The 14,677-nt window shown below is 54.0% G+C and overlaps 2 protein-coding genes across 2 annotated transcripts in view; both read right to left on the bottom strand.

Moving 5' to 3' along the window:
* The window catches only part of GNB1L (G protein subunit beta 1 like), a 51,945-nt gene extending 47,711 nt beyond the window's left edge, over nt 1-4,234 (bottom strand). Inside the window, exons 1-2 of the mRNA XM_036353981.1 lie at nt 4,203-4,234; nt 3,858-3,955 (exon numbers count right to left, since the gene is read on the bottom strand). The gene's annotated coding sequence lies outside the window, so the exon portion shown is untranslated. The remainder of the gene's footprint in view (nt 1-3,857; nt 3,956-4,202) is intronic.
* RTL10 (retrotransposon Gag like 10) lies at nt 184-5,045 on the bottom strand. Its single transcript, XM_036354402.1, is given in 10 exon segments — nt 184-719; nt 721-877; nt 879-1,029; nt 1,032-1,135; nt 1,137-1,186; nt 1,188-1,499; nt 1,501-1,550; nt 4,007-4,138; nt 4,539-4,697; nt 5,018-5,045. Coding segments are annotated over 10 exon segments (1,329 nt in total). The 3' UTR covers nt 184-533.
* Between the last annotated feature and the right edge of the window lie 9,632 nt (nt 5,046-14,677).

Raw genomic sequence — 14,677 nt, 5'->3', positions numbered from 1 at the left:
GTGGCCGCCTCCTCCTTAAATTCCAGCCCAGAGGACAGGTCACGGGAAACAGAGATGGGGTGGGGGGGCAAAGCAAAGACCATACAGGGGCCAAATCCCGAAAAGGCTGGCATGGCAAACCCAGTTGCGGCCAGCAATGAAGGGGTTCTGTGGGGGGGGGGGGGGGGGGCGGGTTACAAAGACAGTGCAAACATATGATGAGGACTGATCTATAGAGCTCTGTCCAACTAGTGAGAACAAACCCAGGTGAGATGGCACGCCAAGGGCAGGTATGGGGATGCAGGAAGCAGCCTCTGTGCCATCAGGGAAGTCAGAGAATGAGGAGCAAGGGCAGAGGCCAGCGGTCTGCTGTGGTGGGGGATGGGGAGGATGAAGGCAGAGTCCAAACAAGTACCCCTCCTGCCCAGCAATGGGGCAAGTGGACAGCGCCACACCTGGCAGCACTACATCTAGAGTCATCTGGCAATGCCACTTGGTCCTGGGGGAAAGAGGCGGGGGGGGCTGCGGGATTCCTGGCTACATAGGCCACTTCATCACAAGGAGCACTGCTGCACCTGCCTGGGACCTGCTCTGAATCCAGGGCTGCAGGATGGAGAGCAGGAGAAAAAGGTGGCTCTTGCTGGGGTCTCCACCGCCCCTTGTGGGCCACCTACATCCCCTGTCTTCTGGGGTTCCGGCCCCCCTGGGTGAGCTGGATCTGGTTGCTGGGCAGGGGGCTTAGGCAGATTCTGTAAACACAAGGACAGGTTTGGGGGCCATCTCTGTTGGCCCCACCAGACCAGGACTGGTGCTGCACGCAGAAGTGGGCAAGGCAGGCGGCTCAGTGGGCCCAGGGCTGCTCTCCTGGGGCAGCTGCTGCTCAGGCAGAGCATTTTTAATTCAGAGGCAGAACTAGAAGTAGCAGAACTAGACTGTTTGGGACAGGCCTGAGGGTAGCACCCATGTTGAGTGCCAGGGCCTCCGAGAACCTAGCTAAGTACGGCCTCACCACAGGCAGCTGTGGGGCCACTGGTGGCTGGTTTGAGGTGGGGACAAGGGGCAGGGCACTGCAGCATGGTCCTCAGCAAAGCTGTTCAGGTTTTGAATAATCTCTTCAGGATCCTGGCAAAAGAGCTCATCATCATCAGGCAGGGATACCCGTCAAGGTAGGGGCTGCCCACGCCCAAGCTGGGTCTGTCAGGCGCCCCGAGGACCTCGCAGACTCGGCTGAGGTTGTCCTGGCAGTGCTCAAAGTGGAAAGACATGCAATCGCCCAGCTGAGCCAAAAAGCGGTGCAGGAGCCATGGGGAGCCATCAAAGGTGCCTGGGTCTGAGCCTGGCACCCAATGGAAGTCCACCCTGAGGGGCTGTGGGTTGGGCATGTGCACAATGAGGGAACCCTTTTCTGTGGCTTCACAACTCACTGTGCTCTTCTGCTCCATGGCCGTGCACACACACACAGGGTGCCCACAGCAGGGCTGCTCAATCCAGGGATCCACTAGGGGAGCATACGCAGCCCCCAGGAGAGGCCCAGTCAATCTCTTGCCAAGGGGTATACGTTGGATAATTGGCTGTAGCTCAGATGTGACTGCAAGGACCCTGCCACCAGCGCCAGCCACAAGGAATGCTGTGAGTGGAGGGAGGCTGCTGCACCAACTACTAGAAAGAAGGGGAAAGGAGAGGAAGAGATGGCACAGGAAGGGGGGGGGGGGGTTGTGGTCAGAAGAGACACACAGGATACAACAGGACAGAGATGGGCTAGAGAAGGGTGTGGTAAACCCAGGTGTTCTGGGCAAGTGCTGAGGGTCAGGGAAGCTGAGAAGAGCTCATAGGACTGTCAAACACAGGTCACCATCCAAGGCATTCTGTCCAAAAACAAGGCGGGGAAGAGCAAAAACTAGGCCCAACCATCACCAAGGGGCTGCAGGAGGAGGCAACAAGCAGGCCAACCCTAGGCAACTCACCAGGAGTTTGGAATGGAAGGAGGGCCTGGGATGTCCAAGAAGGCTGGCCAAGGCCACCTGTGACATTTCAAGGGCAAGATGTGATGGCAGATGCTGTCAGTACCAGAAGGAAAAGGGGCCAGATCAGAACCCCCTGGGCTTCCTTGTACAGTCTGGCTATCAGGGAATTTCCGGAGAATGACAGTAGCAACCTTTTACTAAGTGCTCCATCCACCACCCCACACCCTGACCCTCTCGTAAGCTTGGTGCTATTACGGTCCCCGAGGCAGAGTAGTGAGTGAAGTCACTTGTCTGCAACCACACACCAAGCAGTAAGTGGCAGAGGCAGCTGAACACTTAACATCAACTTCACCACACCAATTACGAACTACACTTTACAATCTGCTTAGGAGTCTTCTGGCTGCCCCAAGCACTGACACTAACTTGTGGCACAGACGGCCATACGGTGGTCTTACGTCACAGCATCAGGAGCATGGTACCTGCGTGTGTGACAGAAGCCGCGGGCCTTGCTATTCTGTCTCTAGGCCCTAGGCTTTCCAGACTCACTTCACCACTCAGAGTACAGCCGACGGGCAATGCCACCCTGACCCTGAAGGCCACCTCCCTGCACTCCTTTCCCTGTAGAAAACCCAGCATCTGATGTTCAAGTTGAATCCCACTTGCTGCACCTTCTCTCACCTCCCTAAAGTGACTCCTGCGAAGGGCCTGGAGAGCAGTGAGCATCGACCCTGAGTATTCAGGGGAAGGAGGCTGTAACCATCCGCAAGCACAGTTCTTTTCCAGGGCAAGGAGCCCTCCCGCAGGCTCTCACACTGCCTCGCCTAAGATAGTCACCTCCCCAGTCTCTGCAAAGGGAGGTCCGCTCATGGCCTCTGCAGCACTCTCTGCTTCACCCCTCCTTGTGCGGTTTTCCCAACAACCCCTCCACTCACAACCCAGTGCTCCGCACCCAGGGCACCGCGGCCTGCACACCCCTTCGTGTGCAGTTTCCTGTGTGTTTACCTGGCCCCCGTCAGAGCGAGTTCCTCCAGGAAGGCACAGCTCTATTGGTCTTTCTGCCCAGAACCTCCAGGGTGGCCTGCAGCCCTCGAAGCTGCCAGGGCGACCAGCACCTACCTCTGCCAGCCAAGCATTACAGAACCTCTTAGGTATATTCCCTACCCCCTGGTGGTGGTCTTCCACCTAAAAGTCCTTCCCATCCTAAAACAAGGAAAGAATATTCGAGGGTCTGCAGTGGCCCAAGGAGCAGCACACTCATCGAGTCCGGGCCCTCACCGAGCTCTGAAACGCAATAACCACATCGCAGCTCCTATCACCCACCTGAGGTCAGGTGCCAGGTAGCCCACGGAGACCACATCCCATGCCCAGGAGCCAATGCGCTCTCTTTCTCCCAGTTCGGACCTCCCATCCCCACTTGGAGCCCTAGCTGTCACCCCTCCCAACTCATCATTATTCCTGTGTGCCCTCTGCAACCTCAGGAGGAAAGCACCTCTGCGCCAAGCAGCCAGCCCTGCATGGGCCTGAGCCTTCCTACGCCTGGGCCTGACTGGTGCAGGAACCCTGGCTCTCCCACACCTACCAATCGGTTGGTCTCTCTCGTTTCTGTCCTCACCGTGCCTGGCACTGAGGCATCTGGGCCCTTCTCCTGGGCCAGACAGCGATCTGTCCAGGAGCAGGTGCCGCGGCTCACGTGCACTCGCCTCCCACAAAGTCAGAGCCAGCACCTGGGACGCTGGAACGTTCTCTACCCCCGGGAGACCCCGGGCCCCCAAGAGTAGAATAACATGCCCAAAGCCCCATAGCAAGTGCCTCTGCTTTAGGGCAGACCACTGCCCCACCCCTCCTGCAACCGCCATGCCGGAAAGCGCGGGGACCTGAGCTCACAAGCTCCCCCACAATAGGAATCCGACCCACCTACGGCTACGCCAGGCGCCCACGGAAAGGGTCCACGAATCTGCAGCCAGGGACCTTGCGAACGCGTCTCCCTCCGAGGGCGAGAGTCCCAGTGTCACCTAGAAAGTGGAGAACAAGATCGGCCGCCGTGAGGCGAGGCGCGGGACTACCTCTAGGGACGCAGACGGCGGGAACCACCCGAAAACCATTGCAGACGCCCCCTCGGCCCCGGCGCGGATTGACAAACTGAGGCTCGCCGGCACCCAGTGCGGGGACTCCGAGCGCGTCTCCGAGGACGGGGACTGGGGGAGGGACGGAGGGCGCAATCCCACTGCCGGGCGCCAGGGTTCTCGCCGCCCCACTGACCCTAGAGCCGAAGATAGCGACTCCAACTCGGAGCAGTGAGCGCCTCAGGGCCCCACCGCGCGGTGCAGCCACACCCCCTGCGTGCGCACGGCCTCCCGTACGTCGCCGCACCGGCGCTCGGCCCACCCTACGCCGGCCGCCCCACCGGGCCGCGCCTGCGCCGTGCGCCCTGGGGTCGCGGCCGCGCGGACGCTCCCAGGACCCGCCAGCGCAGCAGCGCGGCAGCGCGGCGCGAGGGCTGATGGGATCGCGCTCAGCCCTGCGCCGCGCCAAGTGCCACGAGAGCACACGGGGCCGCGTGCGCAGGCGCGGAGTGGCCGGAGTGGGCGGGGCTACGCGGGTGGTGCCGCCCAGGCGGGCGGGGAACACCGGCGATGAGGACGGAGTAGCCAGCGGGTGGGGCCGCGGCGCCCCCCTGGCTCCCGCAGAGACGCCGTTGTAGGTGCCGCCGGAGCCCGGGTTTACCGCCTCGAGTCAGCTGGGGGCTGCGGGCATCTGGGCGGATTTGGGCGAAGAGGGGCCGCAGCGCTCCTCTGCAAAGCCCCTCTCGCCATCCAGTGCCCCGAGTTTAAAGGGCCTGGTCCTGCAAACCTCCGGCCGCAGAGCGAGAGGGCGGGCAGCTCGGCCCCAAGGACCCTCCACCTGCGGGCTGGCAGGCGGGGCCTGTGGGTTTCTCGTGGTTAGTGGGTTTATGCTGCTCTTCCCCAGCCGAGGCCGGCCCCACAGAGGACAATGAGGGCAGGCTGCCAAGGCAGCCCCGGAGTGGCGTGCCCGTCAGCACCCAGGGACATGGGAAAAGCCGGTGGAGGACGGGCTTGGGGGCTCCTCGCGGGCGCAGCCCATGCCTCGCCCCCCCCCCCCAGGGTGCCTAGACCAGAGGTGGGAGAAGGTGCCCGCCCCCAGCGCAAGGACCTAAGGTCCCGTGGGCCAAGGACCTGGATGCAGGCCAGGGGTTCCTGGGGCCACGGGCCGCCGAATGCACTGGAAAATGATTTTTCTCAAGGCGAACACACGCAACACATCAGCTCCCTTTCTGCCCTGGTCTAGTGACTCCTTTCATGAAAGGATCTCTGAAACGTTATCTGCATCGACACCCAAACTCACTCTCTTTGATCTTTGAAACGCAAATCAAAGATCACATTGTACCTTCACCCGGTCTGTGGGGCTTTCAGCAGCCTCCGCCAAAAATAATAAAAGTGGCACCCGGCCAGGAAACGCCTCCTTGAAGCGTGAATGAAACTTGTATTTTTCGGTTGTATCTTTCCTAATTGACCTGATAATTTAAACTTCCTGCCTCCAAGGAGAGGGGGAGGTTCCGACAATGTGGCTTACCTCTGACACCAGGCAGCTAAGGCCAACTCGGCCCATCCGCAGGCTTGTGTAAAAGACTAATTCAGCCGGGCCAGGCCATCAGAAAACAACTGTTTAGGTCCAAATTGCGTTTTTCTTCACTTACGCCATCTAAATATATATATTTTTTAATTGTGGCAAAATATATAACACATGGTATTTAACATTGTAACCATTTGTAGGCTCAGTGGCACGAATTACATTCACATTGTTGTGCAGCCCTTCACCACTATCCAGCTCTAGAACTTCAACACCCCAAACAGAAAATCTGCCCCCATTAAACACATAACTCAACATAACATCACCTCTTTCCACAGCCCCTAGTAACCGCTATTCTACTTGTCTATATTAACTTGCCTATTCTAGGTACCTTGAATATGTGGAATCACACATTATTATTTCACTTAGAATAGTGTTGCTTTTAATCCTCACCCGAGAGAATTTGTTTATTGACTTGCGAGAGAGATTGGTTGCCTCACATACTGGTACACTCCCCAACCAGGGATTGAACCTGCAACCTAGGTATGTGCTCTGATGGGGAATTGAACCCACGATCTTTCAGTGTATGGGACGATGCTTCAACCAACTGAACCACTCTGGCCAGGGCTAGAATAGTTTTAAAGGTTCATCCATGTTGTAGCATCTATCAGAATTTTGTGTCTTTTTAAGGCTGAATAATATTCCATTATGTGTACACTAGAGGCTCGGTGCACAAATTCATGCACAGGTGAGGTCCCTCAGCCAGGCTTCAGATCGGGGCTGATGGGGACGGGGGGGGGGGGGTGGACGGCCAGCTGAGGGAGGGACCATGGGAGGTTGGCCAGCCATAGGAGGTTGGCTATGGGAGCGTGCTGACTACCAGGGGGCAGCTCTTGCATTGAGTGTCTGCCCCCTGTGCTCAGTGCGTGTCATAGTGACCGGCTGACCAGTCAATTGGTCGCTTGGGCTTTTATATATATAGATACATTTTGTTTATCCACTTATCTGTTAATGGACACTTGGTTCCATCGAGGACTTGCTTCCATCTTTTGGCTACTGTGACTAATGATGTTATGAACATGGATGTACAAATATCTGAGTACCTGCTTTCACTTTTCTTAGGTATATACGCAGAAGTGGAACTGCTGAATCATAGGGTAACCCTACATTTAACTTTTTGAGGAACTACCAAACTTTCCATAGCAGCTGCACCCCACCAGCAATGCAGTTTCTAATTTCTCCAAACCCTCACAATCATTTGTTCTCTTCTGCTTTTTTTATTAAGATTTTTAAAAATTAACTTTGTTAAATTTATCTCTAAACATTTTAAGGGTTTAGACCAGGGGTGGGCAAACTTTTTGACTCGAGGGCCACAATGGGTTCTTAAACTGGACCGGAGGGCCGGAACAAAAGCATGGATGGAGTGTTTGTGTGAACTAATATAAATTCGAAGTAAACATCATTACATAAAAGGGTATGGTCTTTTTTTTTTTTTTTTTTTTTAGTTTTATTCATTTCAAACGGGCTGGATCCGGCCCGCGGGCCGTAGTTTGCCCACGGCTGGTTTAGATACTATTGTAAATAGTATTTAAAATATGTTTACTTTCCAGTTGTTCTTTGCTTGTATATAAAAATAGAATTGACATTTTATCTTATGCTCTTGCTAAGTTCACTTAATATTTCTAGTAGTTGTTTTATAGATTCCTTAAGCTTTTCTATATATACAACCATCTACAAATAAAGACAATTGTCCTTCCTTTTATATATATAACATTTGTATATCTATATAGAATATGTATACATACATATATATGTATATACTAGAGGCCCAATGCACAAAATTCGTGCAAGAGTAGGCCTTCCTTCCCTCGGCTGCCAACACCGGCTTCCTTCTGGCACCTGGGACCTGGGCTTCCCTCACAGCCCTAGCTTTGTCCAGAAGGACGTCTGGTCTAATTAGCATGCTTTTATTATTATAAATATATATACACACACACACATAACTAGTATGTCTCTTTTTTTTGGCCTGTTGCAGTGGCCAAAACTTTCAGAAAAGTGGTAGGAGTAGGCATCCTTGACCTATTCCAAATGTTAGAAGGGGAGTGTTTGATCTTTCACTATGAAGTTTGGTGTTAGCTGTCAATGGTTTTCATAGATGCCTTTTATTCGGTTAAGGGAGTTTCCTTTGAGTCCTAGTTTGCACAGTTTTGTTTTTTTATAAATGGGTGTTGAATTTGGTCAAATGCTTTTACTCCATCTCTGCCATGATCACAATATTTTTGTTCATTCTGTTAATGTGACAAATTACAAGGATTGAATGTTGAACGTAAAATCACTTGCATTCCTGGGATAAACCCCACTTGGCCATAATGAATTCTTTGCATGTATGGCTAGGTTCGAGCACTCACATTTTGTTAAGGACCTTGGTCTACCTACTTAAGGGATATTGGTTTGTTATTTTCTTTTCCTGTAATATCTTTGTCTTGTTTTGATATCAAGGTAATACTGGCCTGATAAACTGATTTGGAAGTGTTTTTTTCCTCTACTGTCTGATATAACTGGTGTAGGGATGACATTATTTATTCCTTAAGTGTTTGCTAAAATTCATCAGTGAAAACAACTAGGCTTGGAGTCTTCTTTATGGGATACTTTTAATAAAGAACTTAATTCCTTTAAGAGATGTAAAGCTGTTCATATTTTCTACTTCTTCTTGTAAAAGTAAAGGAATCTGCCAAATGTATTGAATTAAATTTGTTCATAATATTGCTTTACAGTGGGGCCTTGACTTATGAGTGTCCCGACTACGAGATTTTTTGAGATACGAGCTGTCTCTCAGCCGATTTTTTGCTTTGAGTTGCAAGCTCAAAAAATTCGGGTTACTAGCCAGCTTCAGATACCCCCACCGCTAGTTGGCGTAGCAAACGTCACAGTGATTTGATATACGAGTAATTTGAGTTATGAGCTCCGTCACGGAACGAATTAAACTCCTAAGTCAAGGCCACACTGTATTATCTTTTTAATGCTTGTAGGCTCTGTAACAGCTATAAATATGTTTAAGTACTCAAAGGAAAAAGTGGTCATAATGAATAAACAGAGGGAATTTAAGCAGAGAAATGGAAACTGTAAAAGACAACCAAATGAAAATTCTAGAGCCAAAAAATACAACAACAAATGTAAAGGTAACTTGGGTGGACTTTAACTGATCTTAAGAGCAAATTGGAGATGGCAGAAGAAAGAGTCTATTAACTCGAAGACGCATTTAAAAAGAATTATCCAATCAAAAGAATATGAGAGTAAAGCTACAGGTGACGTGAACCTGAGAAACGATATTAGAAAGTCTAATATAATGGTGCCTGCGAAGAAAAGAGAGAGAATGGGGCAGAATAAAAAATATTTGAATAATGACCTAAAAGTTCTTGAATTTGGGATCAACTTACAGATCCAAGAATCTCAGCAAATCCCAAGCAGTATTAAGCATGAAGAGAACACACATAGGCAGGTCACAGTCAAACTCTTGAAAACCAAAGGTAAAGAGAAAACCTTGAAAGCAGTCAGAGAAATAAGGACACACTGCATATGTCTGACTTCACATTAGAAAAAAAAAACAGATAAGAAGCAATGAAACAAAATTTAGGTGCAGAAAAGAAAAGTGCCTAGCCAGCATTGCTCAGTGGTTGAGCATCAACTATGAGCCAGGAGGTCACAGTGATTCCCGGTCAGGGCACATGCTGGGGTTGCAGGCTCCATCCCCAGCGCGGGGCATCCAATCAATGGTTTCAATCAATGATTCTCTCTCATCACTGATGTTTCTCTCTCTCTCCCTCTCCTTCCCTCTCTGAAATCACTACAAATTTTTTTTAAAAGAAAAGCCAACTAAGAAATCTATGTACAGTAAAAATGTTTTTAAATGAGGGAGAAATGAAGACATTTTCAGATAAATGACAGCTGTGGTGATTCCTCATCGAAGGACTCTCACTGTAAGAACTGCTAGAGGAAGTTCTTCAGGCAGCAGGTCCTCACAGCAGCCCTTGGTGGGTGGGTGGGGGTCAGAGCTTGTCTGAGCTGGCGAAGGCAATACTCATTCACGCTGTGCCTGGGCCTCCTGGTGCAGCCTCCCGCCTGATGTGCTCAGTGATGGGCAATCCTGACCCTCACCCCAGAGAGGTGCCCCGTGTGCACGAGGGCTCCCACTCAGGCAGCATCATGTCCATCATCACAAAAAGCAACAAGGCCATTTCAGGTTCCTCATTTGCCCCGAGGCAGAGACCGATCCGGCTCAAGGGGCCTTGCCTAGAAGGGCCCCTCCTGCTGCCCTGGCAGCCGTGTTAGCTGACTTCTGCCTACCAGGGAGCTGACGGGTAACACACCTTTTGAGAGATGTAAGGTACTGGATGGGACTCTTGACTTGCAAGGAGTGGGCTGATGTGCACCACATACTCCATTTAGACACCTTCTCCCAAAGACTTTGAAAATCAAACAGTCCCCCAGCCATGGAAACCCAACCTCTGCTCATTGTTAGGACTTTATTATTATAATCACCCGCCCAATTCCAGCCACCATGGGCTGAACAAGGAGTCACTAAAGCCCTTTGGAGGTCTTGTCTCCCATCACCCTCTCCCACAGGCAGAGGCCAGGCACTGAGGCCTTGGTGGGCAAGGAGGCGGCGTGGCTGCACACTGTGCCCCATGGGGACTTCTGGGGAGTCTGGGCATCGGTTTCTCACTCATCAAGTGGGAGTCCCCCAACCCCCCAAAAAACCCAAAACAAAACACACACACCACATTCATATGTTGCTTTGATCTCACATTCTGTCTCCTATCTCGACCCTGGTAGTTCAGGAGCTAATTGCATCTGCTCTGGGGAAATTGTGGGTATGAAAATTCTTCAAAGATGCTTAAGACCACTAGGTGCCATTAACTGTTCTCACATAACATGCCTGCGTGTCTCTCTAATGGGACTATAAAAAGGGAGCCTGTGAGTGCCCCATGCTGGCGTGTTCACATACATGTGCCTTGTGCCCAGTCCCCTGGGAGCCTTGGCTGGGTCAGTGGTCAGTGGTCAGAACAGGGAGCTGGGCCCAGCTGGCTCCTGACCCCCAGCTGGTACGTAACAAGGTCACATGGTCTCTTGGTTATGGTTCCACTTTATTCCCAAGCACTGGGTGTTATTTGATCATCGGTTATAAGCCAAAAAGATCCCAGTTTTATTAGGGGAAAAAAACTTAATTTCATGGCCAGATCACTGTCCCATGAAACCCTAGAGGCCAGGACCTCGCAGGCTTGAGGTGGGCCTGCCTTGCCCGGCATTTCTGCTGTCGCCACCGGCCTTGAATTTCCTGCCTGGACCAGCTGGGAGCCGAGGGCTCAGCTGTTTCCTGAGCTCACCGGGGCTCATCAGGTTGGATCTCCACCCTGTGGGTGCCCAACTCCCTGTCCTGTCCTGGTGGGAGTCAGCTCTAAACAGAACAGGCACATGGGAGGGGGTCTTCTTGCTGCCCACTCAGACGGCCCTGGGAAGGCTGCAGGCCCTGGTTTGGGTTTCGGGATTAGGGAAACCCGAGCACCATAGCATGTTGGGGCTGGGATTAGGTGAGCTCAGCTCTAAGATGCTTTGCTGGGCCCCATGGGGCCCACGCAGTGGCCTCTTTGCTGGCCTTGCAGGCACAGGTGCTTGGCCAAGGACCAGCATGTGCAGGGCTCCTGGGGTCCACAGTGGCAGTACAAGAAATCCAAGAGACTACTGGAAGCTGGGGTGGCAGATGGGGGAGGAGTGGGCACAGGGCAGAGCAGGCAGCAGGTCAGGCCTGCTCAGAGCAGTTCTGCTGGGAAGTGCCCTGGACTGTCCTCCCACAGACGTTACTTCCAGGTCTGAAGGTTGGGCCCTGCCATCCCGTGATCAACTGCATGTGGAACAGGAAGCAGCATCTGTAAGATAGGCCCTAACCCTCGTCCACCCTGTCCCTTCCCTGGGGCATCACTCCTAAAGTCACTCAGCCCTGCCTGCCTAGTGGGGACCCCTGGGATGGGAATGGAGGGGAAATGGCTCCCAGTCAGTTGTGAATAACTCGGGGAGGCAGGAGTGGCTCCTGGTGGCCACCCGAGTGCCCTGGCCTGGACCCTGATGTACTTTAAGAGGCAGACGCCAATGTGTGCGCTTCCAGTGAGTGATGTGAGTACAGGGCACTGAGGCCATGCAAGGCGCCCCCTCACCAGGGTGGCCCGAGCATCTGGAGCCTGAACAGAGTCCAGGGGGCTCAGTGATGTGGCCTGGAAGCCATGGGTCTCTCAAGATGGCACAGACCCTGTCTGACCGACTCAGGGTCAGCCTCTTGTAGGGACCTGGGTCACTCTCACTGCAGCAGCTCTGCACCCAGTGGAGAGTGGTAGGCGAGGGGCTCAGGCCTGCGTCAGGCTGTAGAGGAGGCTGGGGCTCCAAGCTGCTGCCTGGGCTAGGTGACATGAGGTGTGTAGCTGAGACGCTATGGGACAAGCCACCCCAGGGTCCTCGTGGGCTAGCTCGAACCTGAAGCTGCAGGCACAGACATCCTGAACCACAGGCACCACCTGATGCGGACCTGTTTCTCATGGGGCAACTCTACCTGCAAGGGCCCTTGGCTCAGCAAGGTGGGCACACCCTCAGCCAGGCCTCCCCGCACCCCACCTCCCCGCCATGTTAAAGCATGGCTGAAGCACGCATGGGGGCGGGTGTTCCCCACTACTGCCAAGAAAAGCTGGGGGTCTTGGCCGGGCTGTGAGATGCTGGGAAGACACCAGGAGCCTGTGGTTTGGAGGGTACCGCAGCCAAGCATCATGGCCACCTCCCGAGCTGATGTCCCCTTCTGCACCCCTGCAGTCAGTGCCCTCCTCCGGCAAGGCCCACCCCTCCCTTTCCTTGCCTATTTCAGTTTCCATCCAGCCCTCAAAAACTGCTGGTCACCCTCTTCTGTATACCTGCCTCCCGAGGGGCCATAGGAGTAGAAGACAGCACCTCAGGGCCGCTGGAGGTGCCTTACCCAGCTTCCGAGCTAAGGGTGAGGCCGGGAGGGGGTGGCTTGGCCCCTGAGCGCAGCCCCTCTCCCTCCCGTGTGGTTGTGCAATCTGAGCCACAAGCAGAAGTGTGCAGGAATCACCCAGGGTAATTGTAGGTTACACCAAACAATCTGAAGAATTAAAATCATATTTTCATTGCACCATAAAAACATGCAAAGGCGGCGGGAAGGCGGCCCTCAGGCCAGGTGGAGAGCACCTGGCCTGTGGCGCTCTGGCCCCTCCTTCATCCCTAGGAGGAGGGGACAGGGTAGGGGCAGGCCTAGAGAGGGGCCTCAGGCCATGATGTGAGCCTGGAGCCAAGTGGCATGCAAGACAGATGACACTGCTCAGTGCTCTTATTGAGACCCACATGCAGTGAGCCCTGGCTCAGGGAAGCAGCTGTCAGAACACCCTGCCCAGCTGGGACCCCAGAATCTGGTCCCCACGCCCCACAGAGCAGTGTGTACATGTGGGAGTCCAGGTTCCTGGGCACCATGGCAGCAACTGCATACTGACACAGCACATGGCTCAAAGGTGGCTCTGGTGATGGCCGAGGCCAGGCCCTTTGTGGCAGGCTTTCAGCTGGGCCAGGCCTCTGCCCACCATTTACCAAAAAGACGTGACCCCCATGCAGGGGAGCCAGCGGGCCTATGGAGCTTCAGGGCCACATGGGCAGCACCCCCACGAGCTGTCCCGAGCCCCACAGGACTGGACAGTGAGGCTGGTGATGCCCAGCACCATGGGTGCATTGCTCAATCCTAGGTCCGTGGTCGGCAAACTGCAGCTCGCGAGCCACATGCGGCTCTTTGGCCCCTTGAGTGTGGCTCTTCCTAAGCCTTAGGAGTACCCTAATTAAGTTAGTAACAATGTACCTACCGATATAGTTTAAAAAATTTGGCTCTCAAAAGAAATTTCAATCGTTGTACTGTTGATATTTGGCTCTGTTGACTGATGAGTTTGCCGACCACTCTAGGTGATGGCACAGGCCAGACACAGCACGGAGTGGGCATTACAGACATGGCAGGTGCACCGGAGCAAGGTTGGTACTGCAGAAAGGGGTGTGTAGAGAAAACACCGGGGGCTGGGCACGTGGGAGCACCCTGGCAGCCAGTGATGGGCCATCCTGACCCTCACCCCAGAGAGGTGCCCCGTGTGCACGAGGGCTCCCACTCAGGCAGCATCATGTCCATCATCACAAAAAGCAACAAGGCCATTTCAGGTTCCTCATTTGCCCCGAGGCAGAGACCGATCCGGCTCAAGGAATCTGAGGCCCCTGCCTACAAGGGCCCCTCCTGCTGCCCTGGCCGCCGTGTTAGCTGACCTCTGCAGACTTCGCCGTTGCCTCCACGACAGAGGCACACCTCCTCCCCGTGGAGAGGCGGCCCTCGCAGGATCCAGCACGGGGCGCGCCGCCAGCCGTGCGTTAAATGGGACACGGCTGATCTCGCGCTGCACTTGTCGGGAGGGCCCGGCCCAGCCCAGCACTTGGCATCTTAATTGGGCGTCTGAGAGCTCCTGCACACGCTGCACAGAGAGCCGAGGCTCCCGTAGGCCCATTAGGTGCAAAGACATTCCTTTGTTTGCTGACAAGCAGGGTCCCATCCAAGGCTCCCGGGCCGGCAGACTAAGTGATGTTTTCTTAAGAAAGACATGAGATTAACCGCCACTAAAGCCCCAGCACAATGCCAGGCCCTGCCCGGCGCTGTCGGCCTATCTCTCTGCGGTGACTGACAGGCACCATCAAGCCTCAATGTGCAGGATTAGCTGGAGCACAGCACACAAGCTGACTTGGAGGCCACCATGAAAACGAATGAGGTGCCTGACATTCAGGGGACAGAAAGCCTCCAACCCCTGCCCACTCCTGTCGCTGGGTCACACTGCTGGCAGGATGCTCACCTACCGGGAGCTCAGAGTACCTGTGAGCACAGAGGGTCCCGGGAGGGGTTCCCCTAGATCTATGCTGGGAGGAAGGGTCGGGGTCATCCGAGGCACTGATGCTACCCAGCTCCTGTCGCAGAACAATCTGGAAGCAGTTCCCAAATGATGAAGGGAGGTGATGGGGGGGAGGGGGTGACAGGCTGGTGGGGGCACATCGGGGGCACCACAGGCAGGGCACAC

The sequence above is a fragment of the Myotis myotis genome, unplaced genomic scaffold, assembly GCF_014108235.1.
Source record: "Myotis myotis isolate mMyoMyo1 unplaced genomic scaffold, mMyoMyo1.p scaffold_m19_p_20, whole genome shotgun sequence".
Lineage (NCBI taxonomy): Eukaryota > Metazoa > Chordata > Mammalia > Chiroptera > Vespertilionidae > Myotis > Myotis myotis.
Note: the sequence above shows the minus strand (reverse complement) of the source record. Positions and strands in the feature narration are given on the sequence as shown.